The sequence below is a fragment of the Poecilia reticulata genome, chromosome 1 (assembly GCF_904066995.2).
Source record: "Poecilia reticulata chromosome 1, P_reticulata-male-v2, whole genome shotgun sequence".
NCBI lineage: Eukaryota > Metazoa > Chordata > Actinopteri > Cyprinodontiformes > Poeciliidae > Poecilia > Poecilia reticulata.
The window spans coordinates 18,448,286-18,475,373 of NC_088830.1; the positions used below are offsets into that span (position 1 = coordinate 18,448,286).

At 39.3% G+C, this 27,088-nt stretch overlaps 1 protein-coding gene across 3 annotated transcripts in view; it reads left to right on the forward strand.

Annotated features, from left to right (window-relative positions):
- Window positions 1-2,812: 2,812 nt before the first annotated feature.
- Window positions 2,813-27,088, forward strand: part of fbxo41 (F-box protein 41) — a 37,682-nt gene continuing 13,406 nt past the window's right edge. Inside the window, exons 1-4 of one of the 3 annotated variants that reach the window (XM_017305978.2) lie at window positions 2,813-3,005; window positions 11,511-12,281; window positions 13,750-13,979; window positions 23,785-23,992. In XM_017305978.2, coding sequence (XP_017161467.1) covers window positions 11,733-12,281; window positions 13,750-13,979; window positions 23,785-23,992 — 987 coding nt within the window. In that variant the 5' untranslated portion in view covers window positions 2,813-3,005; window positions 11,511-11,732. Of the gene's footprint in view, window positions 3,006-3,089; window positions 3,217-11,510; window positions 12,282-13,749; window positions 13,980-23,784; window positions 23,993-27,088 lie in introns of those variants that run through there. The other 2 variants (XM_008411873.3, XM_008411865.3) reach the window with 2 other exon arrangements.

Sequence of the window (27,088 nt, forward strand, 5' to 3'; positions counted from 1 at the left end):
AGGGGGCTGCTTTTAAGGACTCTTCCACCTTACTCTGTCTCTCCTCCCTCTTCTGTCTAGGGCATTCTGATTTATTATATATTTCTTAGGACAATCTCACATTTGTCCTGTCTACATTTAACATTTCAGATATCTCTAGTATCAATCTTTAGGAGACAAAGGGAATAACTTTGTCTCATTGCTGTGTTTTGGAGTTTTACCTTAGGATATTCTAAAGTACATGTTGTATATAATCAATATTACACATATCTGAAATCCAACTTGTACCAGCAGAAACTCATATTTGAGATATTTACAACCAAATTCTAAAAAAGAGCAGAATGGCCAACATTTTTACAAAATTAATAAAAAGTTTTTTTTTCTGTGGGAGGTTGACTAGGTGTGCACACAAACTGAAGGCCTGAGTGCTGAACACCTAAGCTGCATCTGTTTTGGTTGTTACTGCTGAGGAGTCTGATGCAGGCAGTGGGTGAGCTAAATCAAATTATTAAATTAGCTTTTTAGCATGCCATCAAGTGTGGAAAAGGATCAGTTTGCTTGATTCCGGTGTGTTAGAGCAGCGCCTAGCCTAACATTTGCTGGACAATAGATCTTAAGGTAATCAATTGGAGAACCCTAGTATGTAAGATAAAAGGGAGCTCATACAATTAGACCAAGCAATGACTCCTTCATTTGCTTTGTTTAGGAAATAGACAAGGTTATGAGCTTTATCAAAAGGTGTCTGAATCATGGACAAAACAGAGCTGGTTCCACAGTGGAGATCTGCCCTAACCCATTCTACTTCACAAAAGTTTAACACTACTAAAATACCGTCACGTTCTTTACCTCTTTGTGAGATCCTTCTAATGTCCATTTGCTGTCTCACCTAAACGCCTGTCTTCATGTTAGCTTGCCTTGCACTGTTATTCAATCTGAACTTGTCCAGAGTTCTCCTGGTGCTTTCTTATCTCTGTCTCCCTTTTAAAGTTTCTTTTTCTTGATTAATCATCACCAGAAAAAATAAAATACTGCCATTCTCTTGTCTGTGCTTGGGATCAACTTCACAACCAAAGAGATGTACATTTTAAGAATTAATAATAATTAATAATATTAAAAAAAGATAATTGAATGAGAACAAGATCATATTTGGACATTAAACTTAGTTCAGAATTAGGTACTGTTGAGAAAAATTATTATTTTGAGTGTTTAACACAGTTTAAACCTTTTAGAACCAATTTCTTAAGTTTGAACAGGTTTCTGTTAGTGATTTGAAACAAATACTATTGCTGGGTAAGTATTGAAATAGATCTGCAGGAGAGCCTCGGCTCAGACCCCTGGGGTCTTATCATTAAAGACAGGAGGTCATAAATTAACATATGCAGGAAGGTAGAGGACATTATCACTTGAATTACTGTGAGAAAGGGAACTTTGGTCGGTTCACGTAACCAGGATGAGAAATCTTCCAGAACTAACATCTGACATGGTGCAAAAACTGAATATAACATAAAATGTTTTAAATCACTAACATTTAATTTGTAAGACATTTTTCTTAGTTATTAATAACATGTTTTGACTAAAAATTCTATTATCTTGTTTTAGAATTAATTTAGTTAATGATGAATGTATTTGAAATTGTATTATTTCTGACTATATTAGAGTCACATGAAAAGGTTTTGTTTAGTATTAGAAATACTTAGGTTTATGGTGAATGAATGTCTTAATTCTTATTTGTTTCTAATTCCTAATTAGAAACAGGAATTGTACTTCATTATTTTCTGTTTATTATCTATTGCTTTTGGTTTGATATCAGAACTAAACTTTGGAGATGCTGAGTGCAGAAGAACAAATTGGATTTTTGGAGAACTTTTCATTGAATTAAAAGTACAGATTTAAAGGTTTGTTCCTGGCAGAGCAGAAGAGAAACCAGAATTTCACAGCTACCTGTGAGGTTCCTGCATCTGTTTCTCTTTGCCCAGATGGCTGTAGAGCCACAGGAGGCCGGATAGTGTTAAGAAAATAAATTTAAAATAAGTTAGTTTTAGAATTTATCATGACTTGATTGAAATACCATAATTATAGTTTTAAAATTATAACATATTCTGACCTATTGATATATTTTACTGTAGTTAAAGCAGATTGTTTGCCAAGATCTTCTGATCTGCTCTTTGTCTGTTGGGAAAGAATCAGTAGGAAGTTCTAGCTTTTCACACTGATCTGTGAAAAGCCATAAACCACCATGAATTCGGAGAGTCTGCTTCCACCTTATTTAACAAAAGGTGTTTGATCTTGCGACCAAACTGCGGGACTTTTTCTAAAATTTAAAAGGGCCAGAGATGCCTTCCAATTGGTCAAGTAGAGATACGCCTTATTTGAATACATTAAAGAGGTAAACACACCTACAGGTATAAAAGTTTGTGCACAAGGGAAACAATTCAGAAAAAAGCTGATTTATTTTACTTCTGCACCAGCTCTTTCTCCAAGGACGTCCTTGATATTTCTTTGTCTTCTTGTCTCAGGTAACAATGTTTGTATCTGTCTTTCTTTAGTTTCCTGTACTATCTTATATTTTCTTCTGATTGGATTAAATCCTGTAATTCTGTGACGTCAACACGCATTGTTGTGTTTTTGTCCCCGCACGTGGTCACGCGAGAAAACCCGGGATCAAAAGGAAGTATCAGAGCCAGAGTTTTGCTAAATTTAACAGTAATATAAAAATTCTTCCTTAACAGTACTGAACAATGAACATGAATTATTTCATTTTCGGGTGTGTCAAATTAACGACAACACCAAAAAAAAAAAAAAAAAAAACTTTTTACATGGGCAACGCTGGGTGTTGTAGTTTGTTGTGTGAATGGAGCGTGGGGTTAGATTAAATGTCATAACGGTCTGCCTTACCTCGGGTCTGGTCCTCCTCTGCAGGCCTTACCGCTCTCTGCTGCAGAGAGGGGCTTCGTGACGTCACTGGCGGCTCCAGCGGCTCGTTGATTGGAGAAGACAAAAAAAAAAAATGGGGAGAAGATTGTGAGGTGAGTAAGATGCACGTTTCTTTCTTTCTTCTTTCTTTTTTAAAAAAACCTCGTGTCCTCCCTTCATCATTCACACCGGTGCAGGTTCTGTAAGTGTCGCTTCATTGACGCCGCCGGTGCGCCTGCTCAGCGGTCTGATTTGCGTGGTCCTGTCCAGCGATGAGCCCAGAGCCGCTGCTAGGACCCGGAGAGAGAATCGTGTACACGCCAGGTTATCACCCTTCTTTTTTTCCCCTCTGCCTCTCTCTTCTCCCGGGAGAGCGCAGCCGCTGCGATCAGCATGGGTGTGAATGAACCTGCCTCCCGGCCTGCTTATGCGTTCTGTCATGACGGCGGCTTTCGCTGCTGCTGTAGCATCAGTTTGGTGATGCCACTCGTCCACACCCACATGAGCCGCTGCTTGTGATTGATCTGTGTGCAGTGCAGAAATGAGGATCGATGATTTTTGTTACCGCTGGATGTGGCAGTGTTTACTGGGAGCCCTTTTAGCTGCTGTCAGTGTGTTCAGAGGGGGACCGTGGCCGGTCTGCACGGCCTGTGTGTGTGTGTGTGTGTGTGTGCTGAAACGGGACTTGATGCTGTATTTAGAATAATGGGCATCCTCTGTACAATATGTGCAAGTTTTATATGCCAGTTTTACAGTGCACGTTGTACACTGTAAAACAGGCTATTTTACTCTGTAAACCCAAGATCATCGACATGAATAAAAATAAGAGCGGAAACGACTTAACATTCAAACAATAATACTCCCTTGGGACTCTTCACACTGTCCCGCTAAGCTATTGGCTCTTACGCTACAATGAAGAAGCTGCTGGAGTTTTGGGAACAGTGGGCCTTAAAGCTCTCAGTCAAAAAATCCCTTGACAAAAGTTGCAGTATTCCAGCAGAAAACGCATGCAAACCTACAAATCATGCTTCAGTTCAGTGGTGGCATCTGATTTGGGCCATTTATTTACAACTGACAGATACAAGCTGTCAGTTTCTTTTCATTTTATTTCAGAACTTACAGTCAATGTTAAGTTGGAATACCTTCTGATAGGAATAGGGAGAGTGCTTTACATGTGACGTCCTAGACTGCACTGCATTTTATCCTGCTTCAGAATGTATATTGTTCTAGTTTTTAGATTAGTTGTGGGGCAGCAGAAGGAGTGCCTTCCCAAGGCGGCATTCATGCTAAAAACTACCAATGCTTTGGTTCAAAGTCAAGCATATGCATAAAGACGCTAACATCAAGAATTATTCACCGTGCCATCAAAACTGGTGCTTCAAATATTTCCCCATAATAACACGTTTGGACAAACATTTCTCTCTCTTCACGAACAGCTGGGTGTCTTGTAGCCAGCTGCATAAATCAAACTATGATGCTGCTCTAGCATAGCCACCTCTTTTCTATCTTTAGACAGGAGAAATATAGCAGAAGCAAGATCTGAACTTCCTTCTACAGTTGTTGCATTAATAATTTTATTATTGGCATTATTTTCTGCCGTCAAACCCCTCTAATTTTTTTCATCTGCTATGTGACAGACCAATGTGACAGACCAATATATATATATATATATATATATATATATATATATATATATATATGTGTGTGTGTGTAAAATAGACCAAAGCAAGTAATCCACATTTGTAAAATAGAAGGAAAATAATAAAGGATTTTCAAAATTCTTTACAAATATCTGAAAAGGGTAAATTGTTTATTTAATTATTTACTTAAAACAAACCCCTACATCTTGCCGAAAAGTTACTTTTAAAGTAGTTTTGTCTTATTTCAAGTTTACTAAGATATTTGCACTGGAAATGAGATCAAGAATGCTTAGTTAGATTTTGTGTTTTTTACACAGGCAGCTCAGGACAAGCTAAGCTGCTCTATCGACAGAGAGGGAAGCTTTAAGTCTGGTCTTAAAAGTAGACATGCACTCTGCCTCACAGTCTGAATATTTGGAGCTGGTACCACAGGAGAGAAGCCCGATAACTAAAATATGTGCCTCCTAAGCTACTTTTAGAGATTCTAGGAACCACCAAGTCTGCAGTCAGAGAGTGAACTGCTCCATTAGGAACATATGGAACAACCAGATCTTTGATGTATAATGAAGCTTGGCTATAAGAGGGAGAGTCTGAAAATGCATTCTGGATTTAACAATGAGCAAATGAAGGGAAGCTAAAATAGGAGAAATATGATCTGCCATTTTTATTGTCAGCAGAACTCTTGCTGAAGCATTTTGGATCAGCTAAAGGCTTCTAACTGAATTTTGTGGACTTCCTGATGGCAAAAAATTACAACATTACAGCCTTCAAGTAAAACAATGCATCGACTAGTTTTTCAGCGCTACTCCTGAACAAAATATTTGTAATTTTGGCAATATTATGGAGGCAAAAGGACGATCTAGAAACTTGTTTCATTTGGGACATGAATGGCAAATCCAAAAATAACACTGAGGTACTTTGCTTTGTTACCGAAGGCCGATTTATAACACCTGGATTCAGTGATTGACTAAGCAGTTTATTTCTCAGTCTTTCTGGTCTAAAGACAAGAATTTCTGTCATGTCAGAATTTAAAATCATAAAGTCGACAAAATGATACAAATGTCTACTCAGAAACTTGCAAAGTATACAGTATTTAGTCAATAAATCAGTGTCAAGAGCTAACGCTAAATACCAAGCTATTGTATGATTGCTGTTAATGAACATCCATCCATACATTTTCTTTACACCCTTGTCCCTTGGTGAGGTCGGGGGGGTTGCTGGTGCCCATCTCCAGCTAACGTTCCAGGCGAGAAGCGGGGTCACCCTGGACAGGTCGGCAGTCTGTCACAGGGCAACACAGAGACACACAGTACAAACAACCATGCACACACACTCACACCTAGGGGCAATTTAGACAGACCAATTAACCTGACAGTCATGATTTTGGACTGTGGGAGGAAACTGGAATACCCAGAGAAAACCCACGCATGCACAGGGAGAACATGCAAACTCCATGCAGAAAGACCGGGGCCGGGAATCGAACCCAGAACCTTCTTGCTGCAAGGCAACAGCTCTACCAACTGCACCACTGTGTAGTCCCTGTCAATGAACAAACAGGCTAAATTCAATGATAATGTAACATTTGAAAATCAATTAATGACACCAGACAGAAATTTTCAGCAGCCCAAAAACACTAGATTCAGCTATGTTGATTGGACAGATGCTTATAATTTTTTCCTACCAACCTCACAGAATTGGCGTTTTAGTTTATTTCTGTGGTGCAAGTTAATATCGCCCACAAGAGAAAATGACAAGATATCTCTGGGGAAATTCACTATTCAGTGAGAGTCAGTTGGTGAAAATGTTGTGCAAATAATTCAGATTACATTTAGGCACACATTATTAACTGGCATTAATAATGCGGACATTATAATGCTGCTCTGGAGGATACTTTCCAGCTTTTATTGGATCAGGTTTATTGTAAGAACATAGATAAGATAACAGTTCTTGTATCATCTCGACCAATTGTTTTATTTACTTGAAATCAACTAGAAAAATAAATCATTGGGCTGTGAAAGGGATTCATTTCGAAACTGGAGATGCCAGGTGAGAAAATGGCTCAATTTGTGGGACGATGGTCGTGTCACACCTCTCATGAACGCCCGCCACCTCCGGTGTTGCACTGCAACGTGCCAGTTGAGAGCTGCAGCATGTCTGGGTGAAGGCCTGGCATGCTAGCTGTGATGCACCTTGAGTCACTCTCCTTCTCACACCCCCAAACAAAAAAAATCTGTGTCAGAGACCGCTGGCTCGCAGAAATAAATCTTAACCGGACTGCATGATGGAGCTACAGAGAGAGATAGAGAGAGAGAGAGAATACTGAGCAGAGGCTGTGTGAAACAGAGAGGCATAGTTTTCTTTTACCAGTTTATTAGAAGCCAAAGCTTTAGGCCTTCAGCAAAAAGGGAGGTGGAGGGAGATGAATAGTATGGGCTTCACAATGCAGATAATTATCAAGAATAAAGAACCTGCAGTGTTTCTTTATCACTCAGACAATAAAGAAACAGTGCAAATGTACTGGACACAGACGAGACGTATGAAAGCATTGTAGGGACAAATCAATGACAGCAACAACATGTAGCACTAACAAGCGATTTGGAATCTTCTGGATGTTTTCTCTCTCCTTCGTTTTATGATTTTTGCATTAACCTGTACCACTTGAGAACGAGGAAAAAAGGCCCTGTAAGACATGGCGATTTTTCAGCTGCTCAATGTTTGAATATGAAAATTTCTGCTTAGTTTTTTAGTGAAAAGCAAATGCAGTAAGGTTTGTTCACGGTGACAGTTTTTGTTCTTTAGAAAGGTCTAGAATTCGGGAGAATTAATTTGCTAGCCATGAAATTTACATTTGGTCCAAGTTAATTTGGATTATGGGTACATCTCTTATGTAAATACATTCTACTGCTCCAGACTTATTGTTAAAAATAACTTTACATTCCGTGCTGAGAAAAAAAAAAAAAAATCTTAGTGTTATGCTGGTGTAGATTCTAAGTCAAAAACGAGGTCTTTAGGATTAGAGGCAAGATTTCTTTACAAAACAAGAGAATCCATTTGTAACGAACAACCAAAAACTACATCAGCAAGAATACCTACTCTCATCTGTCAAGTATGGTGGGGGAGGTGTAATAATTTGGGACTCTTTCACAATCATGGGACTTGAGAACCATGCAGCCATTGATTTGACCCCAAACACATTGTCTGCTGAAGCTTGGCCTGAATTGGGTTACCAACAGAACAACGGTCTCAAGTTCAACACCAAATCTCTGACAGCAAGGCTGAAGAAAAAAATAAGAAGAAAAATAAATAAATAAATAATCAAGACACTGCCATAAACTCCCTTCCCTTTGGTAGGATTCATTGAAATGAAGTGAGGCAATGCTTTAACAGCATTGAGAAAACAGGAACTTCATGTTCTTCCTTTAGAAGGTGTTTAGAAGTTATATCATGAGAGTAATTTGTTCTATACAGCTCTAGCCATTTTAGATTGATCTTTCTTTAACAATAAGAACACAGTGGAATACTCAGTGATTCTTTTGACCTGGTAAAAACAAGAACCTTGCTGGATGATGGGGGAGTTGGTGGCCATCTCTCGTGTCTGTCTGAAGCGGTCATGAGCCATCAAGAACATTTGGAACAAACCTTGGTCAGGATGAGATCCCTGAAAGGGAACAATGTGACCAACTCCACTACCATGCAGCCCTTTTTTTATTTATCATGGCCTGATGTACAATCCTAAAATTGACAAAGGTTTACTTTCTTTTTATCAAAGCTGCGGTTTTCTTCATCTGTTTGTGCTACCCAGCTTTGATCCCTTCTTTTATGTTCAGAAACCTTTCCTGGGTGTGATAAATGGATTGGGAGTCGACAGTTTTCCAGGTCACAGCCCTCATGTACGCAGTTGCTGATAAAGAGACATTTACTGAACCTTTAATATTATCTGTGTCACTTGTGACCTTGCTGCAGGGAACAGGCTACCCCTGCAAGTCTCTCTACATATTGCTACATTTCATTGCTCGGTTTGACCATTAGACAGTTTGCAAATGTGGAGATACGACAGAGGAAGAAGAGATTACATCTCTGCAGGGAGCTTCGAACAATAGCTTTTCAATAAATATTGACAGAAGAGACCCCCCAAAAGGAAAATAGTTTATGGACATTTCTAATGGGGAGTCTTATAAGTTGGGAATATTGATGTTTATCCAAATATTAGACAAAACATAACTGAACAAAATACACATGGTGCACTTCCTAATGCTGCACACTGTGGCACACAGAGGGGAGTCTTGCCTCACCACCAGGTGGCTGCTTTGTGGAGATTGTTTGTTTCACTTAGCGCTTGTTTGCATCTCAGATTAGTGCTGCAGTACAACTTCCACTTTAATGTAGCTGCAAATCGGCCTGTGATCAGTGCAGAAATGAGCATGGATCGGTTTTATTCCCTTCACTTTAGTTAAAGGAAAGAAAAGATTTCAACTTGTTTCAAAGCCAGAATACGACTATTTGGTTCCAATCGAGTTAAACATTCCCTACTTTTACGTCAGTTCTACGATAGTGAATGCAACTTCGATGTCTGTTTCATGTATCTGTGCAAGAATAATTGGAACAGTGAGGGGAAATGCAAAAGCTTCTTCCGCATCATTTGTCATAACAGAAAGGAATACGGTGAACAATCCAACTCTGTAATGGCTTTGCCTGCTGACTTGAGTTTGGTGAATAGGTCTGTGACATTCTGCCTGCTTAATAAGTGGGCACAGCTTGCCAGTTCTCTCCCCGATTCAGCCTCACCAGACGTCTAATAGCAGTCTCTGTGATTTCAGGGGATTTCCAGCCTATGAATGGTCTGCGTCTGTGACTTGTCATTAAATGTCTAATGGTGGCTGTTTTCCTCATTCACAGCTGCTGTAGGATGTAGAAGAGTTCAGACAAATCTCCACTGCTTCAGGCTTCAGTCTTAGATTGTAATTTCTACCCAGATGTAAAGTAGCCAATCTTAAAATAAAAACAGTGCATGCTGCACTATTTGGTTGCACTACTATCACACTACCTCGACCAAAAGCTGTTTGGCAAAGAGGATTTTTTTTTTCATGGGCGTAACCCCAAACCTCAGCTCTACTGCTTGACCCACAGATGCATTTTCCTGGCAAATGCGGCGCCATATACAGGAAAATAAATCCAATATTTAGTGTCAAGAGACATTGTTACAACAAAAGAAAAACAAGCGTTACCAGACAGACCAGAAATGTAATGTTCTGGCAGGTCTTCAAATAATCCTAATTTAAAGTAGCATATATGAGAAGGAGGAACAGAATGTTAAGTAATTTTCATCCACTGAAATTTTGTGAATGAAGAAGTGTGTGTTATTTGAGAAAAAGACAGTATTTATACTTCAGAGAGTTGGTCAGGTTATTTGTGTCCGTTTTCATTTTTCAATATGGGAATTTAAACAGGGTGTAGAATTTCGCGACTCACGGAGAAGAGCAGATGGTTGCAAGTCAGATAATTTACACATTTAGGTTTTTGGTCTTAATATTATCTTGTTTGACCTCAGAGACGCAACCCAGAAAAAATATGTTGGCACCAGTGAGCACTCTCCTTAATGGATCCATTTTCATTTCCTGGATCTCTTAAGAGTTTTCCCTCTACATAGGAGGACAAAGTTCAGGAGTGTGATGTTAAACTCGAACTAAACCTCTTATGTTTCTGCTCTATTAAATGTGTGGACCTTTACCAACAATGATGACATGAAATGATATAAACAGTGACTAAATGACCTCTGGATGTTGCAGTTTCATCCAGAGGACTGTTAAGGACTGTTATTTATTTTCTCTTTTGTTTGCAAGCATATTTCTTGAGTTTGTGTTGTGAATAATAGCATTCAAATTGCTAAAACTGAGTTTAAACACTGAAACAGTAACAGTATAAGGGACATAAAACTATTTGTTTATTTATAAAAACAGAAATTATGTTTTTTTAAACAATAATAACATAATCTTAAGTGACAAGACAGCAACACCAATCAAAGGATATTAGTTGCAAGATAGTATTTTTTTATTTATTTAAAATGCACCACAGAATATATTTTATAAGATTAAGACTAAAGCACAGAGAAATTGACAATTTCACATTTGACTTGTTGGTTGGAAACTCAAAAATCCCAATCTTTATCAGTCAGTGAATGCCTCATACCGGAATCCTACCTGAGGCATTTACTCTTTGGTGTGGAAGTTTGGGGAAGGCCTTAACACCAACTTTTGTGAGGACCATTGAGGTGTTGAGTGTGTGACAGATCTGAAACAATTAGGAGTCGCAGAAAAGCAAACAAAAAAAAGAGTACTTTTTAAAAGTTCTTTATTAAAATTAGTCACATTCAAAACCCTCTAGTCTTCCTACAGTTAGAGGTCATTTACTATATCAGGAGCAGAAGATGTCCCACCATACGTGAGAGGTTTAGATAAAAATGAAATGATTTGGAATTGACATTTTAAACGGTCTTTAGCATTTTATTTTAGTAGAGTGTGATTTGTCCAAGTCAGCTTTAAACATCAAGTGATTATTCCCTACAGAATACAGACCCTTACCTTAACTCTCACATTTGTAAAAAAATAAATAAATAAATAAAATACCAACAATTACAAAACCAAAAGACTTCATGACAGACAGAAGTTGAAAACCTAAAAGACAAAAATTGCAACTTTGCTGTAAACATAAAGTTTACCTGATAGCTACTGAAGTCAACCTTTCAGCTTTTTTCAGCAGACAAAAAGTCTTTCCAAGTCGGTGTTTCAGTTTGTGCAGTTTATGGTCAATGGTGAACATCTACCGATTAGGAAAAAATTTGAATACCAAGGTTCTGACCAGTCCAGTCATCTGGACATCTCTAGCTGAACATTTTCAGATTGTGCCTAACGGTATGAATGTGACTTGATGAAACTCAAACTGTGACTTGTGTTCTTTTGGGGTTTTTTTGCCTCCATTCAGGTACTCAGGACCTCTAAAGTGCAGAGACTGAATGTTCCCTCCCTGCGCAGTCATGTGACTGACCTGGCTCTTCCATTTTACGGTGGGATCTTTTCCTCCTCATGCTGACTAACCCAGTCTGCCCCGTTCTCACCATGAGAGGTCTGACCTCCGTGCCCTCATACTGGCGCTGCCATCGTGCCGCATGAGCGCCTCCCTCCCCTCCGGCAGTTACTGCACGGAATGGCCTCTCTGGACCTGCCATACCGCTGTCCTCGCTGCGGGGAGCACAAGCGCTTCCGAAGCCTTTCGTCCCTACGAGCCCACCTGGAGTACAACCACACGTACGAGACCCTTTATGTCCTCTCCAAGTCCAACAGTGTATGTGACGCCGCCGCTCTGCTGCCCCTAGTGGCCGAGGGAGCTCTCCTCACGCCCGCCAACAACAACGACCCCTTCGAAGCGCTCCGGCCTTCGGCTCTGAAGGAGCGCCACTTTCCCTGCCGGGAGCTTCCCTGTGCCGACGACCTCAGCTTGACCCCAGCTAACTCCAACTCTGCGGCCAGGTACATTCCTAATGTGGAGTTCCCCCTGGGGGAGATCTTCATGAAGAAAGCGATGACATCCACGGATCCAGGCAGCCATGGAAACCCCAGCACTGCTGTGGCTGTGGCTGCAAATGTGGCTGCCAGTGCTGTAGAGGCGGCTTACGAGGAGGGCCTGGCGAGGCTGAAGGCGCGGGCGTTCGAGCGGCTGGAGCTGGACGAGAGGCTGGAGAAGTTGTCGGAGGAGGTAAGTGGGATTGCCGCTGTTATCAGAATAAACTTTATCAGCAGGAGGTGTATTAACAGGCTGACTCTGGTGGCCATGTACTTGCTCAAAGTGCAAGCCTGATTTCTGGAGGGGGTAATTGCAAAGTGCAGAAGCAATCAAGGGAAATACTTATACCCCTCCCTCCTTAGGCTGGACATTAAACCGTCAACAACACTTCTCCTGACACTCTTCTGCTTTTAAAGAACCTTGAGCTCAGCAGCAGACAGGAAACTAAGGAGCTCATTAGAGCCACAATCTGAATGTGATCCAGTCCTTCTAAAGGTAACAATCTTGGAACATGTACAAATATGTTGCATGTTAGAGGCATAGCGTCTCTACATCTTTAATCAGAAACTCTCATAAACAAAGTGAATATGCAGGAAATTTGAGGAGGTTACCCAACCACCAGAAATGCATATTTCTTAGCCTGTGGGAAAGTAGATTTTCGATGTGAGCATACTAATACTCCTATTTATTTATTATTTATGTGTTTTTTTTTACTTTTGACTGTGTTGGGGGGGGTGTGGGGTTGCATAAGAAAGAAGCCTTCAGCTTCAATATTTCCATAATTTGTCATACAACCAAAAAGTAACTTTTTCTTTAATAGACCTACATACAGAATTGTAAGATGAAAAGAAAATTGGGTTTTAAAATACTTTACAAATGGAAATCTGAAAAGTGTGGTGTATATTTCACATCCCTATTTTGCAGAACATTCTCTGTGACTATAGCTGCTCTTTTACTGTTTACTTTTTCACCTTTGCAGATCTAGAAATTGAAATCTTTGCCCATTCTTTCCAAAATATTTCAACCTCTGTCAGTCGTGATGGAGAATCCTGCGAACGACAGTTTCCAAGTGTTGCCACAGATTCTTATTTGGTTTTACATCTGGAGTGTGATGGGGGCCATTCTAACGCATGAATGTACTTTGATCTAAAAAAAAAAATTGCCACTCTTGTTCTGCCCCAGTCTCATGTGTTTTGCAGCCACTAGAAAGTTTTCTCTCGTGATTGTCCTCTGTTAAACTCTGTCCATTTTTAAAAAAATCAACTCCAACCAGCATTTCTTTCTTTGCAGAATGAAAACATCCCCAAAGCATGATACAGCCACCACCATGTCTGAAACATGCATGTAGTTCAATACAGTTAAGGTTGGATCTCATCAGATCAGGACACAATCTTCCACATAATTGCTTGAGGAAATAAAACTATTTATGGTTTTCTTTCAACAACAAATTGCATGACTACATTAAATTGATTACACCGTAAAACTGTAAATCAATTCCATATTTGTGAGATGCTTACTAGCAGAAGCCCTTAATTTTTGATGTGGTAGTTACTTTGCGTTAAGTTTGTTTGCATATCATGCCGAGTTTTTTTCTCTCTCCAGTATGTAAATTTCAAAAGGACATGAAGCAGCTGAAACTGTTGGCCTTCTTGTTCTGTAGGTGGAGCAGAAAATAGCGGCCCGTGTAGGCCGTCTCCAGGCGGAGCTGGAGAGGAAGAGCTCCGAGCTGGAGAGGGCCAAGCAGGAGAGCGAGCGGCTGAGCCAGGAGAAACAGGACCTGGAGGACAAGGCCTCTGAGCTCTCTCGGCAGGTGGACGTCTCCGTGGAAATGCTGGCCAACCTCAAGCAGGATCTGGTGAACAAGGAGGCGGAGCTAAACCACAAACAGCAGTGAGAGGGTTTTCAGTTTTCAAAGATTTCATTTGCAACAAAGTTAGTTTGTCTTATTTTGTACAGGAGTATTTTTTTTTCTAAATTTTACATGGATTGCACTAAATAGGCTGCGTCAGACTGGCGACCTGTCCAGGGTGACCCTGCCTCTCGCCCGAAATGTTCGCTGGAGTTAGGCACCAGCAACCCTCCTTACCCCACTAGGGACAAGGGTGTACAGAGGATGGATGGATGGATGGATGGATGGATGGATGGATGGATGGATGGATGGATGGATGGATGGATGGATGGATGGATGGAGTAAATAGGAACATTTTTAAGAATTGTTGGATAAAATGGCACCTTATTTTTCAAATGATTGCTAATACTAATGGGAGTTACCCGTTGTGTGGGCGAGCTCCTGATTTACAGCCACAGCTGCTACCTGCTCATTTCAAATGAAGACCAAAGCAAACTGCTGCTTTACAAATTAGTGCACAAGCAAGTGGAGTTGTTAATAACCAGGAGCTTGTAATTTACCAACAACACTATAAAAGCTTTTCCTCTTTGTACAAAACAGGCCATATTAGCACGAAATGGCACAATTACTGTGGGGAAAGCTCTTATTAAAGCAGAACGTTAATCAGGACAAATCTGATTTCAAAAAAGGCCAATCAGGCTTTTCTCTGTCAGTACATTAATTTTGAATAATAATACAGTTATGTTCTTGTTTTTTTCATGGTTAATGGGAGACAAACGAGACAGATAACATTATGAAAATCTATAAAATAATAATAAAATATGTAATACGTTTTAACTTTTTAAGTACAATCAGAGACTTGGACAACACCTAACTGAACAAATCAGAAGTTTATTAAATGCCAAACAAAAAATGAACAAACAGAAAGATGATACGGTATGAGCCTGCATGTGCACAAGCAGGCTTTAGTTTCCTTAGTTTCCAGTGATCTCAGGAGCAGCCATTTAACCACATCTTGGTAGAGAAAGTCCTCACCGCAGGCTGCTTTTTTTAGGCTTAAAATAAACACGGCACATGTGACCAAGAGCAGATGAAGTTGGAGACAGCCTAAAAGACAGCAGGCAGAGATCAGAGTCAAAGTCATTACACAAAGAGCTGCATTATGTATCCATTTTCAACCAAAACGTTTGTCAATTTCTTTGCATGCCACACAGCGATCTCATATCATGGTGCCTTGACAACTCCATGAGTCCATCTGTTGCACAGCAGCCTGCAACCTCCTAAGTTTTTCAGGTTTTTTTTCTTCCTCCTTCTGCAAGATTATAGGCCAAACAGTAGTTTTCACAAAACCCAAGCAAAGCCCGATTCAAACCTTTTTCCTTCAGAAATAAGTAGACATAATATATCTGACTCTTAAAACTCAGTAACTTTTGCTGGGCTGTTTCACTTGTCACAGGTGAGTGAGTGATGTGCTTAAGAGTGTTAGTGGAGACCAGGTTCCCAGTGGATTTAATTAAGATGGAATTAAACAAAACTTGATAGAAACTGCAAAAAGAAATGAACTGTCAGCCTGACGATGATCCTGATCATACAGCTGATATTTCAATGCAGTGGTTCAGATTGAGACATAGTGGTGTGTTAAAATGGCCTGGTCAAATGTCCAGATCCAAAAGGAATTAAAAATATGTGGCAAGACTTGTACATTGATGTCCACAGATGCTCAACTTTCAGTCTGGCTTTTTTTTTTTAATTGAAGAACCCTGCAAAACATTCAGACACATATCCCAAAACACTTACAGCTTCTGTAAGGTGTAAAGTGTTGGCTCAAATTAAGCTTTGTGTTGCACAATTAGCCGAACAATAATGGTACAATGTGCTGCACCTTTATTGGCACCCTGTTTAAAGAAAGGGTAAAAATAAACAAATCAGTTCACTAATACAACTTTAACATGCTGTCTTTTTTTTTTTTCTGTTTTACCATAATGCCTTGGTTCAGGCAATATTATCCTCAAAAGAAAGACCCGTTACCCTTGTTTCTCTCACCTCACCCTTGTTGATGTTTTGATTCAGCAGATGAGTGTTGCATCTGTCCTCTTCCTCTTGTACACCGCTGCCCTTCAGGACCGATCAGGTGCTGATTGGATGGTTGGAAAGAAGCAGCTGGGCAGGTAGCAGCAAACTCGTCTCGTTGCATCCTGCCAGTCTCTCCATAAAGCTGCCAAGCTCCTTCATGAACTAGTGCCACTTCTGCTCTGTAAATGGACTTGGACGTAAATCATGGCATTATGAAGCAAGTTGAACGTGATTTGGAGCCGTCTGGCAGTCTGGCACTGAAAGTGAGAGCTGCAACGCTTTCAGAGCTTTTATTGAAATTAGTCCCAGACTGATTTATTGTTTGTTTCCAGACCCTGATGTTATTTTTAGTTGCAACCTGTAAGCTGTGCAAAAAAAAATGTTTTTACCGGAGAGTAAGTCTTGTAACCTTCTCCGTCCGATCCATTACATTTGTTAAGAAACAAGCGAAATTAAATTTATGTCTCATTTAGACTAATTGATCAGAGATGTCGTGACTGAGGTCCAAACACTGATCTTAGTAAAGCTCTCACCTTTGTTTGCTGATTGTTGGCCTTAAATGCAGACAAAAAATTGGAGTGTTCATGGGTTACGTACAGGTCTGGCATGGAGAGAACAGGTCAATTAGAAGAGACAGAGGAAAGTAAGGAACCAATGAAGAACAATGAAAACCGATGAGTTTATATACAGAAGGAAAGAGCAGAGATTGACATTGAAAGCAGGCGAATTAATCGAGATGTATGTGAAGCAGCTGTGGTAGAATGACACCAGGAAACTTGAAGGAAAAAAAGACTAAGACTCAACAAGAGCCACAAACCTAGGAAAAAAACAACACTAACCTCAGAGAAATAAATCCAAATGATCAGAAGAATAAACCAAGAAACCAAACACAAAGGAAGGAACTGATGTGGCAACACCTAATGCATAATGAACACAGAGAAAGGAACCGAGGATGGCAAGACCTGCAGAATGTAGTAAACCAGAACTTTACATATAGTGAATAAAAAAACTTTTTTTTTTCATTGTATAAAGTTAAATTAGACCAAAATTATTTGTATGTTCTAAATGACACCATAATGAGAAATAATGTGTTAGAGATTTATTTATTAGTGGCTTCCACCTTGCTGAGTGGTCTTTTAGCTCTGGTAAGTACCAGACACATTTTACAGTGGATAACGGTGCCTTGTCTCCAGCTTCAACAGGAGACAAGTCAATTTAAACATTTCTGACCAAAACATTTTCATCTCTGGGTCACAGAACCAGACTTCACTCTTGCTCACAATTTGCCTGATTTCTTTTGACTTTCTCATTGAACATGGCCAATGTATTTGAATGCCACTTTCATGTAGTCCAGAGAACTGAACTCTAAAGTACTGCACACTGTATTAAGTCATTCACCCAATCACCCAACCATGCACACAATATGATAAGGTACTGTATTATAGCCACAGCTGCTGCCTTGGGGCTGTCTGACAGAAACCAGCCTGCCATGCACCAGTGCCACCGGCTGTGTGAAGTGTCTTACCCAAGAACGCAACAAGACAAACAGATTTGTTTGTTTCTTGTGTCAAACAAGAAAGCACGTGTTTCCTTAAAATACATCCACAGCTGTGCGTCCAATCAGCTCACATACCAGTTAGTCTATTAGAAGTTTCCAAAAGCATACTTTCATAATAGTAATAATAAAATATTGTTTTCTATTTTATTGATAAATTAAGGGAGATCCTGCATGTTGTGAAACAGAGACATTTAAAAACAAAACCTAAGTGAAAAAGAAATGTCTTACTTTTCTAAAAGCCTTAAGTCTAAAAAGACGTCTTTACACGACAAACTGTGGCTCCTTTCATTTTTTTTTTATCTCTTTCTTGACTCTTCCGCATATTTAAATATAGAAGTGCTTTCTATCATAAAATGCTACATTTTTATTCAAACAGCTGTTTCAAAACTAATGCAAAAAACCCAGTGCAAAAAAAAAAAGAGGTTAAACTGCTGAAACATTCTGTACAAACACAGCTCCACACATCACTATTCTGTGTGTCTAGAAATAATGCACGGGCTATTTACCAACCCTCACTAATGGCATTGTTAAATACCATGTAGATAACAAACAGACATTCAAATGTACACTAAATGCATTAGTGCCTATTGATGATTAATAGAAGGCTATAATTATCGGTATCAGATAGTGGTGTCATCTGTTGACTGCAAAAAAAATTGTTTGGTTTATAAAATGCCAGCAGTCAAAAATGGCTGTTGCTGTTTGACAGTGTGAAGCATCCAGCCAGCTTGGTTTCTTTAAGAAACAATATTTACATCAACACATTGATCAGCTTGAGCTTTGGGAATTGCTGGGTTATTTGTGAGCATCATAGGCAATTACCTTTTGGTTTGTGGTGACTGTTTAGTTGAGAAGGCTGAAATGGCTCATTACTCTGCCTCTGCTGGGCTAAAAAACATTCCACCATTTCAAAAGAAAAAAATGATGGACAAATATTCAGTTACAATGATGAAAGGAACTTAATGTTTTCAAAATGCACACTTGTGTGGATCCTGTGTGGATTAGAGAAATGTTGCAATAAATCCAAGCTTGTTCACCAAATTTTTGTTTTTAATAATTCTAGAAGTTGTAACTTGTTAAACCATTGCACGCTGAAAAATGACCTGTTGACCTGGCTTTATGCACAGATGAGTGTAAAAAAAAACCCTCCTGCTAACACTTTACCATCAGGATGGTTCCTGTGCAAACTTTAGGTAAGACGTCAATAGGTGACCTAAATAGCGCGTAAGCATTTTTTCATTTCAAAACTAAATGTGAGAAAGAAAATACACAAAGACACCTGCCACTTTAAGGTTACATCTAATTGTAATTTCTAGATACAGGAAACCCAGTGACACTGAAATACATAGACGTTTCTTATGTATTTGAATGAGATCTGCTTTTCTTTTATTTCTCTTATGAAATGAAAAATTGCTGCTCATGTGTTTCCTGGCTGAATGAGAATGAAATTGTGAAACTACTTCCTCAAAAGCCTTTCCTTAAAATCCTATCCAAAGCAACCTCTTCTCCAGCGTGCACACGCACACACACAACACACACACGCACACACGCATGCACACGCATGCGGACACATGCACATATTATGTGTCTGTGTCTCTGAGGAAAAGCTGGCAGTGAAACAGGGAGCTTATTCAGACTCTAAAGTACATCATAGGTCTGAGGTGGAAAAAGGGCATCACAGTAAGAACATTTACTGCCAGCCCAATGACTAGGCAGACTCCAATGAGCTGACTGCCTTTGAATAACACATTGAATAAACATTTTCTTTGACTCATCCCCAAGTTTTTCAAGGTCACAAAGACATCAGCGGCCGCTAAGGCCCTCAGAAACTCCAGACAGGAGTAATGTTTCACATCAGAGGTCTAACTTCTGTGACTTTTACGTTCACAAATAGCTTTCCGGACCTGAATTTTGCCTTCAGCAGCACTGAGAATAAAATGACACCCGTCTGATCATTTGTCCTGAGCTCAAAACCTTTGTAGGTAAGGATGATGAGCAGGCACAATGCCTCACGCACAGTTGCTCATTTATTACTTTGTATGCAGCTGACATTATGGAGAGAATCATTCACAGAACAATTATGCACCACAAACAGCTATTTAAATAGTCACTGTATATACATAATTAAGATAAAACTCCCTGGGATGAAAACAAACAGAAGTTGCTCGGGCGTGGCTGTTAGCTGGCTTAATAGCAGCTGGAAAAATTAAGAACAGCTGGAATCATTAAAAAAAAAAAATCTACGGCTTGCGGACAAATGAAAATGCTGGAACATTTTAATTTCAGCCTTTAAAATTTTCCCTCAGACTTTAGGAAATCAGCTCATTTTATCTGTCTTTGCAATTTGCTGGATGATCAAAATCCGTTCAAGCAAAACCCATCACTGGTCATAATTGGATATAATTAGTTCTACTGCGTTGCTTTGCTATGGAATCAATAAATAAACAACACAATTTTGTGACTATTAAAAAATATCAGCTCCAATCCACAAAGATATAATCCTCTGCCTGACTTAACAGACTCCTTAAGGTGAAGAGTTTTTTCTTCTTCTTCTTCTTCTTATTATTATTATTATTATTATTATTATTATTATTATTAAGAGAAGCAGCCAAGAGGTCTATGGTAACTCCAGACAAGTTTCAGAGATCTCTGCTGGTTGTGAAATCTGACCTTTATGGAAAAGTGGCAAAAAAGAAGCCATTCTTGAAAGAAAATGACTGCTTACAAACAATGCAGGCCGCACAGTAAATGTGTGGAGGAAGGTGCTCGTGTCAGATAAGGACAAATTAACATTTTTGGGTATCTTGTCAAAGGCTATGTGGTGGTGGCAGCACCATAATATGGGGATTTTATTTCTCCCTCAGAAACATGGAACGGATTTGGAGTCGGAAAGATGGATATTGAAAAATTTTAGCTCCAGGGTCATTATTCACTGCAATTCAGTAGTTATCCATAACAAATAACTACTGGATGGCAGTGAATAAAATGCTGCATTTTATCTTTATGGAAAGTATTGCCCAAACCTAGATAGTCCCTAAGTGGTTTTGATGGCAGAAAAATTTGTTTTGCAGATGCCTGCACTGTTTTCTTTAGGAATATTTGGGAAGGTTTTCATTATTAAAAATATTAGTCATTAATCATTTGTGAAAGAATACCATGCATAAAGTATTAGGTATCAACGGGCCTCATTTAATTGTCCTTTTTATCTGCAGGTATGTGACTGTATCTGGAGTGCGCAATAGTCGTGAAAATCTTCAGGGAATGTTCTGTGAACAGCAAGTATTTGTATTCTGACAGTACAGACCGGCTTTCTGTCGAGATGAAGGCACTTATGATCGAATTTGATGGATAACTCAGACTGAAGTGAATGGATGGCCTGGTCGATATTGGGCTACATTTAGATGAGGATTTATGAGCAGAGGGACATTGTGTGTCTGTGGTTAGCAATAAGAAGCTAAGACGAGTGTCTTACAAGTTTTGTGAAGCTATTTTAAAAGTGAGGAAAAGAAAAAGAATGGGTAACTTTGTCTTTTTTGGGGGTGTTTGTCTCTCCAGTTCTCAGTTCTCATTGTTAGGATTGACATGTAGAAGTGTTTCAGGTGCATAAGACAGTGTGTTTAGATGTATTTCAGAGATCTGTGTGAATATTGCTGAGATAAAAGTGTCCATATGTCATCATAAAATCTCTGTGCTTGTATGGAGCAAAATATGGAATAAAACAGGAAGACTGCATCATTTCATCCCCTTTACTGACAAACATCCTGTTTTTTCTGCTTCCACATGGCTGCAGATTTTCACCTGTTGTTTCAGCCGCTGCAGTATGTTCTTTTTTTTCTCCTTCCCAGTCATTGTTCTCTTTGCTTTAACAGACACAATCCACTGTGTCTCACCTTCTGCTTTCTCACAAACCTCTTCTTGCATAAGGATAAAAAAAAAAAGTTCTATTTTCCCCCTTCCTGGATACAATAAACAAGGTCAACCAATATAAAATTGTCAACGTTGTGAACAGTTTTATGTTGCTAAAATATTATGTCTGTCAGACATTTCATCCTTTCATACTGTAAGGGGAGGAAAGTATTGGCTACTCCTGTTATCGTCATATGAAGCAAATTTCTGATACAGTTGAATAATTGATGAAGACAAGCTGCATGAATACGCTGATGCCAAAGCACAAAATGCTTTTTTCACTTACTGGTTGCTAACAAAAACACCTTTTTCTATGTTTCCTCTATGCTGCTTTCATTGGTTCACATAAATGGGGTGAATAATTTGTCCCTGTTCTTACACTGGAATTTTTAAATAACATATAATAAAATGTCTGACAAATGACGCAGTGTTCTGTTTACCTACATGAGACGTACTTCATTCCGGCTGCTTGTTGGAAAAGCAGTCAGATTTGCTAATTGTGCTCACTAACCAATCTGACTAGCTAACACTAGTTGATAACAATGTATTTGTCTATATTTTCAAACTATCATTGCCAGAAATTTGGAACATGTCAATTTGTGATTATTTTTGGTGAAATACAAATAACAATATGACTTGGGATGCATAAACAAATAATTAAAAAGTCTTACTGCCACAGGTTCATAGCAGACATAGACTGCAGGTAATGAGTAGTTTGTCCAGCCACTGGAAAGAAAGAAAAACATTATGTCCATCTCAACAATCAGATATTGTTGAAAAAGTTTCTTCTGACTGATGTCTGTTGTATTTTCATAATGATGTGGCCACCTCACGCCTCACCAATGTTTTACAGTCATTGCCTGAAAGCATGGTACCTAAATAGTTTGCAAACATTTATTGAACTTCAAGCAGTTCTGCACGCTATGTTTAATTTGTGCAGTGGTAACGATGAATTTGTGATAAACTGTGGGGCCGTTATTTATATGCTCGAATATATTTTTAACAGTCAGTGGCTGAATTGTGTTGTGCGTCTGACATATTTTATATAATGTTATAAAATGTTATAACTGCTGCTGTCATTAGTCCTACCAAGCAAGGCAGCCATGTTAGATTTTTTTAGGTTGTTGCTGTGACTGACTCTTTGACTGGCCAATCTGAATTCTGACTTCAGGATAAATTTTTCTGAAACAGGCATTCTGACAAACGTAACTTTTTTTCTCCTCTTAAGTTTCCTTTGGTATGCTTGGATGCATCACATGGACAGACAGCTAATTTAACATTTACCTTTTCCTGATTGCAATTTTCTCCCATATTGTCTCAACCATAACATAACATTAATGTGTTAAAGATGTTGTTTTGTATTTTTTTGTTTTATTGGTGCTATGTAATATTCTAAAATTACAACACATTATTTTCATTTCTTGTAAGCCATAGCTATCAAAATTGCCATGAATATAATTTGAAATATATCGCCCTAAAATAAATATTTAAGTTTCAGTTTTTAAATTGACCCACTGAAATAAATTGACTTATTTAAATTGAATAAAATGCATATGTATTTTCTAACCATTTGAAACCTCAAATGGCAAATTTCAGTGAAATCAAAAAGAAAAAAAACCCCCTCCTGAAACAGTTCACTTTCATTTCATTTGCTGATTCATTGTTTTGTTATGCAGCTTTTACGTCTGGCTGATTGTCAGCTACCTTGACTAATTTTGGATTCACAATTCTTGTCAGCTGTGCCTGGAGAGGAGTAAAGTTAACTGTGCCAGACACCAAACTATTTTTATCTCAGAATGTCCCCATTTCAGAAAACTTCATTATGCGTGTTGCTGCTGCTGAGGAGTAGATTCTGGGATGTATGATGTTTCGATGCATCGACTGATGGATTTCGGCTAAACATAAACAATCCAAACTAATGACCATTATGCTCACAAACAAACAGACTGCTGACCCAGTTTTCATTTAATAGCTGGGACATTTTCAGTGACTCCTTTTTCATCCTCAGTTGAATTCTCTGCAGCAGCTCTTCTGCGCAGAAAAGAAATGCGCCTGTCTACATTTCAACATCTTAAAAGAAAATATACCAAACAAGTAAAGATCATCAGTTCACACTGGACGAGTCACCTAAATGTTTAAATGATGTGGTGCCACAAAGACAAATGGTTGTTGCTCCAGTTGCATTCACTTAGAGAATCTGGGATTTACTAGGACAGCTGCTTCTGTCCTCACACTCCTGTCCCATTGGGAAATAGCTTCTAGTTTAAAGACTGTCTTTATAAAACTGCCTCCTCCTTCCGTGTGTGCAGGGAGGTTTCCCAGATCGACCAGTTCCTTCAGGAGACGGCGGCACGGGAAGCCAACGCTAAGGTGCGCCTGCAGCAGTTCATTGAGGAGCTTCTGGACCGAGCTGACCGTGCTGAGAAACAGCTGCAGATCATCAGCAGCTGCGGCACCACACCGAACGGCAGCCTGGGACGCTGCAGTCTGCAGGCCTCGAAGGGCACTGGGCGCCAGGTTCGGATCTTTCAACATATTTTTAGTTTGTGGTCTTAATGTAGTATTCATGCACTCCTGTTGGATCGTTTTGGTTCCGTTTTAAATGTGCTTCAGGGGTAAATAAAACAGCTGGAGTCATAGAGATCAAAAGGCTGCTACAATTTATCGGGAATGCTGAACTGTCAGTCTTTGCCTCAAACACACGTGTATACCTTTTCTAATTACAATGTCAATTTGAATCAATGAGGGTAGTCACGGACATAGTTTGCTTTTTTAAACCTGCAGGTCTTCAGATCTCCTAAAGCGAAAGATCAGTGACGTTTTTGGATTAAGTTCCTCCAACAGGAGTTATTATCTTTTGATCAGCTGATGCTTCCTGAACAAGGAGACTACATAAACGGGAAGCATGATCCTTGTCTGCTTATCATTCAGCACCACATCAGTCAGAACATTGAGTCTCTGCTGCAATATATCCTTACCGGAGAGTGTAATGGACAAAGAGGAGCCTCTGCAGCTTTAGACTGACATCCAGCACTTTTGTCTCCGGGATCAGGGCTTGAACTGTGCCACTCTCCCCTTGTGTTTTGCCTTATTACACAACGATGCAATAAAAAAAGAGAGAAAAAAAAGAATATCCAAAAGGTTGTTCTTAAAATGACACCTTTTTAAATTATTATCCAACACCTGTGGAGAAAGAGGTGACCTGCTTCATATTCTGCAAATGTGTGTGCTGCCATGGAAACTAACTCCTGCTTTCCATCAAGGTTTTAACAGGATTTTTAATCAGATGTGCTTCAGATCTGCCCGAGACCAAATTTTCTCTTAGACTCTATGTGGAAATCCTTTTCTTCAAAGACCATCAGCGACTGTACAGAGGCATTATTAATCCCTCACTCAGTGCAATGTTTTGCCATTGTTCATGATGCACAGAAACTGACAAATTTGTTGTCATCCCTTGTAAAGGTGCAAATTAATCCTAAAATGATGCTTCTCTTTTCTCGCTGCAGCATACTTTCACAGTTTTTTCCCCTGACTTTTAATTTGTACATTTGATCAATCAATATCCTAATATCCATATGACTGCTCCATATACTAATTTACAGGCACTTCAAATTAAAAGGTTACACTATATATGTTTAATTTGTTAAACAATTTCTTTGCATTCATACCAATACTTGCATTCTTTAGTTAAATATTCTAAAAGATAATTTAACAAAAGTCACTAGTGGAATACTTATGAGTCCCTTTAAGAAAAATGTATATTTTTATTGATGTCTTACACAAGACAAATAGCTGTTTTGGAGATATGCTAGCAAAGTGCTTTTTCCCCTCCTACCATAACGAATGTAAACATGTGCAGTTTGCTAAACTCTAATGGGACTCAAATGAGAGTAACATTCAATTTATTTTGCAACAAACGGTCCAGGGCTATTTAGCATGAAATAAATGATGAATGTGTGGCACACATTGCTGGGTACAATAGGAAATCTTTTAAATCGCAATCTGATGGTCTGTACAAGCAAGCTATTATATGTTATCGTGTCTTTTAGTAAGTTTATGATCCAAAACATATGGTGAAATCAATACAGTTATGGTTCACTGGTCAACCTTTTTCCAAGGCCATGAAAGTCCTAAAACCTAGGTGTTATAGAAAACTAGTGAGGTGAGCTCAAGAGAGGAGAGCATAGTGCTATTTTCAGCTAAATATAAGCTCAGATAACCTGTAAATGCCTGCTAATTATATTTTCAGGACCCCTAACCCTAACCCTAATAGTCATTCAGAAATGCAGCGTTACCCATTTTTGATCAATACTGTTGCCTACATTTAGATGCATTGTGTTAAAAGTTGAGATATCTCAGCTTCGTGTTTGCATGCATGTGCAGTGTTGTCTGACTTTGAAAAAATCAGCATGACGAGCACAAGTGCAGAGTAGAGTTCAAACTGTCTGACACCTTGTAGCGCCGTGAATGGGAAGCCTGGAGATGTTACCCAGGCAGCCACTCACCCTCACAGCCTCTCTTCCTCCCTCCATCCGGTGGCAGCGGGGTCGCCCTCATCTCCACGGAGACGGGTCTCACAGCCAAACACGTATTTGAGGGCTGACACTCGGAGTGGACTTGTTTCCGGCTCTCTCTCTGTGATTTTAATTCCAGGCTGATTTGAAGTGTTTTCTCACAGAAAACAAAGGGAACACAGCTTGAATCAAATGTCAGCGTTTGCTGAAATTTCTTTGGCTTCGTTACACCAAGAGTTCGAAGCGGAAACCTACTCAAATTTCATCCAAACCTCTATGGATGAATGCATTATTATTTCGTCCATGTTCTGAAGATTTGCCCTTCTTCTGTTTTTCATCAGTGTGTCTCGGACTCAGAGCCTCAGACAGTTTGATCTATTTCCTGTATAGACCATTTCCACTGACAAGAAGTGGGAAGAAGGGGAAAAAAGGAGAAATTGTGCCTGTGTTTGCTCTGCCTCTGAGGCATGTCAGTACACAGACCTACACCTGGCTCTGCTTCACTCATGCCTACGCGCAGTCTCGTGCAAACAGCGAGTGCTTTGGGGATGAGTGATGTGTGAAAGAGTGACAAGAGGAATTTGTTTCAAAGAAAACAGCATGAGAATCAGCTTTTAAGATATGTGAACATGCCAAATTGTCATCTGCTTTCAGATATGCTTTTCATAAATTTTACAGTTTATGGATTTAAATATTTATTGATCAGTTTTTTGTTTTTGTTTTTTTTTTCAGAATTTGAGTTCTAACAGCTACCGTCTTGATGATCAGTATGCTGCATAAATTTTCAGCTAGCCCTACTTTCTTATTTGTACTTGATGGGGTGGCATAGAGGGTCAGATTTCTCAGGGCAAGAAGGTTCTGGGGCCTTTCTGTCTACAGTTTGCATACCTGTGCATGTTCAGTTTCTTCCCACAGTTCAAAAATATGCATTTTAGTTCAATTGGAGATTCTAAATTTGCCTGTAGGCTCAAGAGATTGATTGTCTTGTTTTGTCGCGTGCGTGCGTGCGTGCGTGCGTGCGTGCGTGCGTGCGTGCGTGCGTGCGTGCGTGCGTGCGTGCGTGCGTGTGTGTGTGTGTGACCTGTGACCTGTCCAGGGT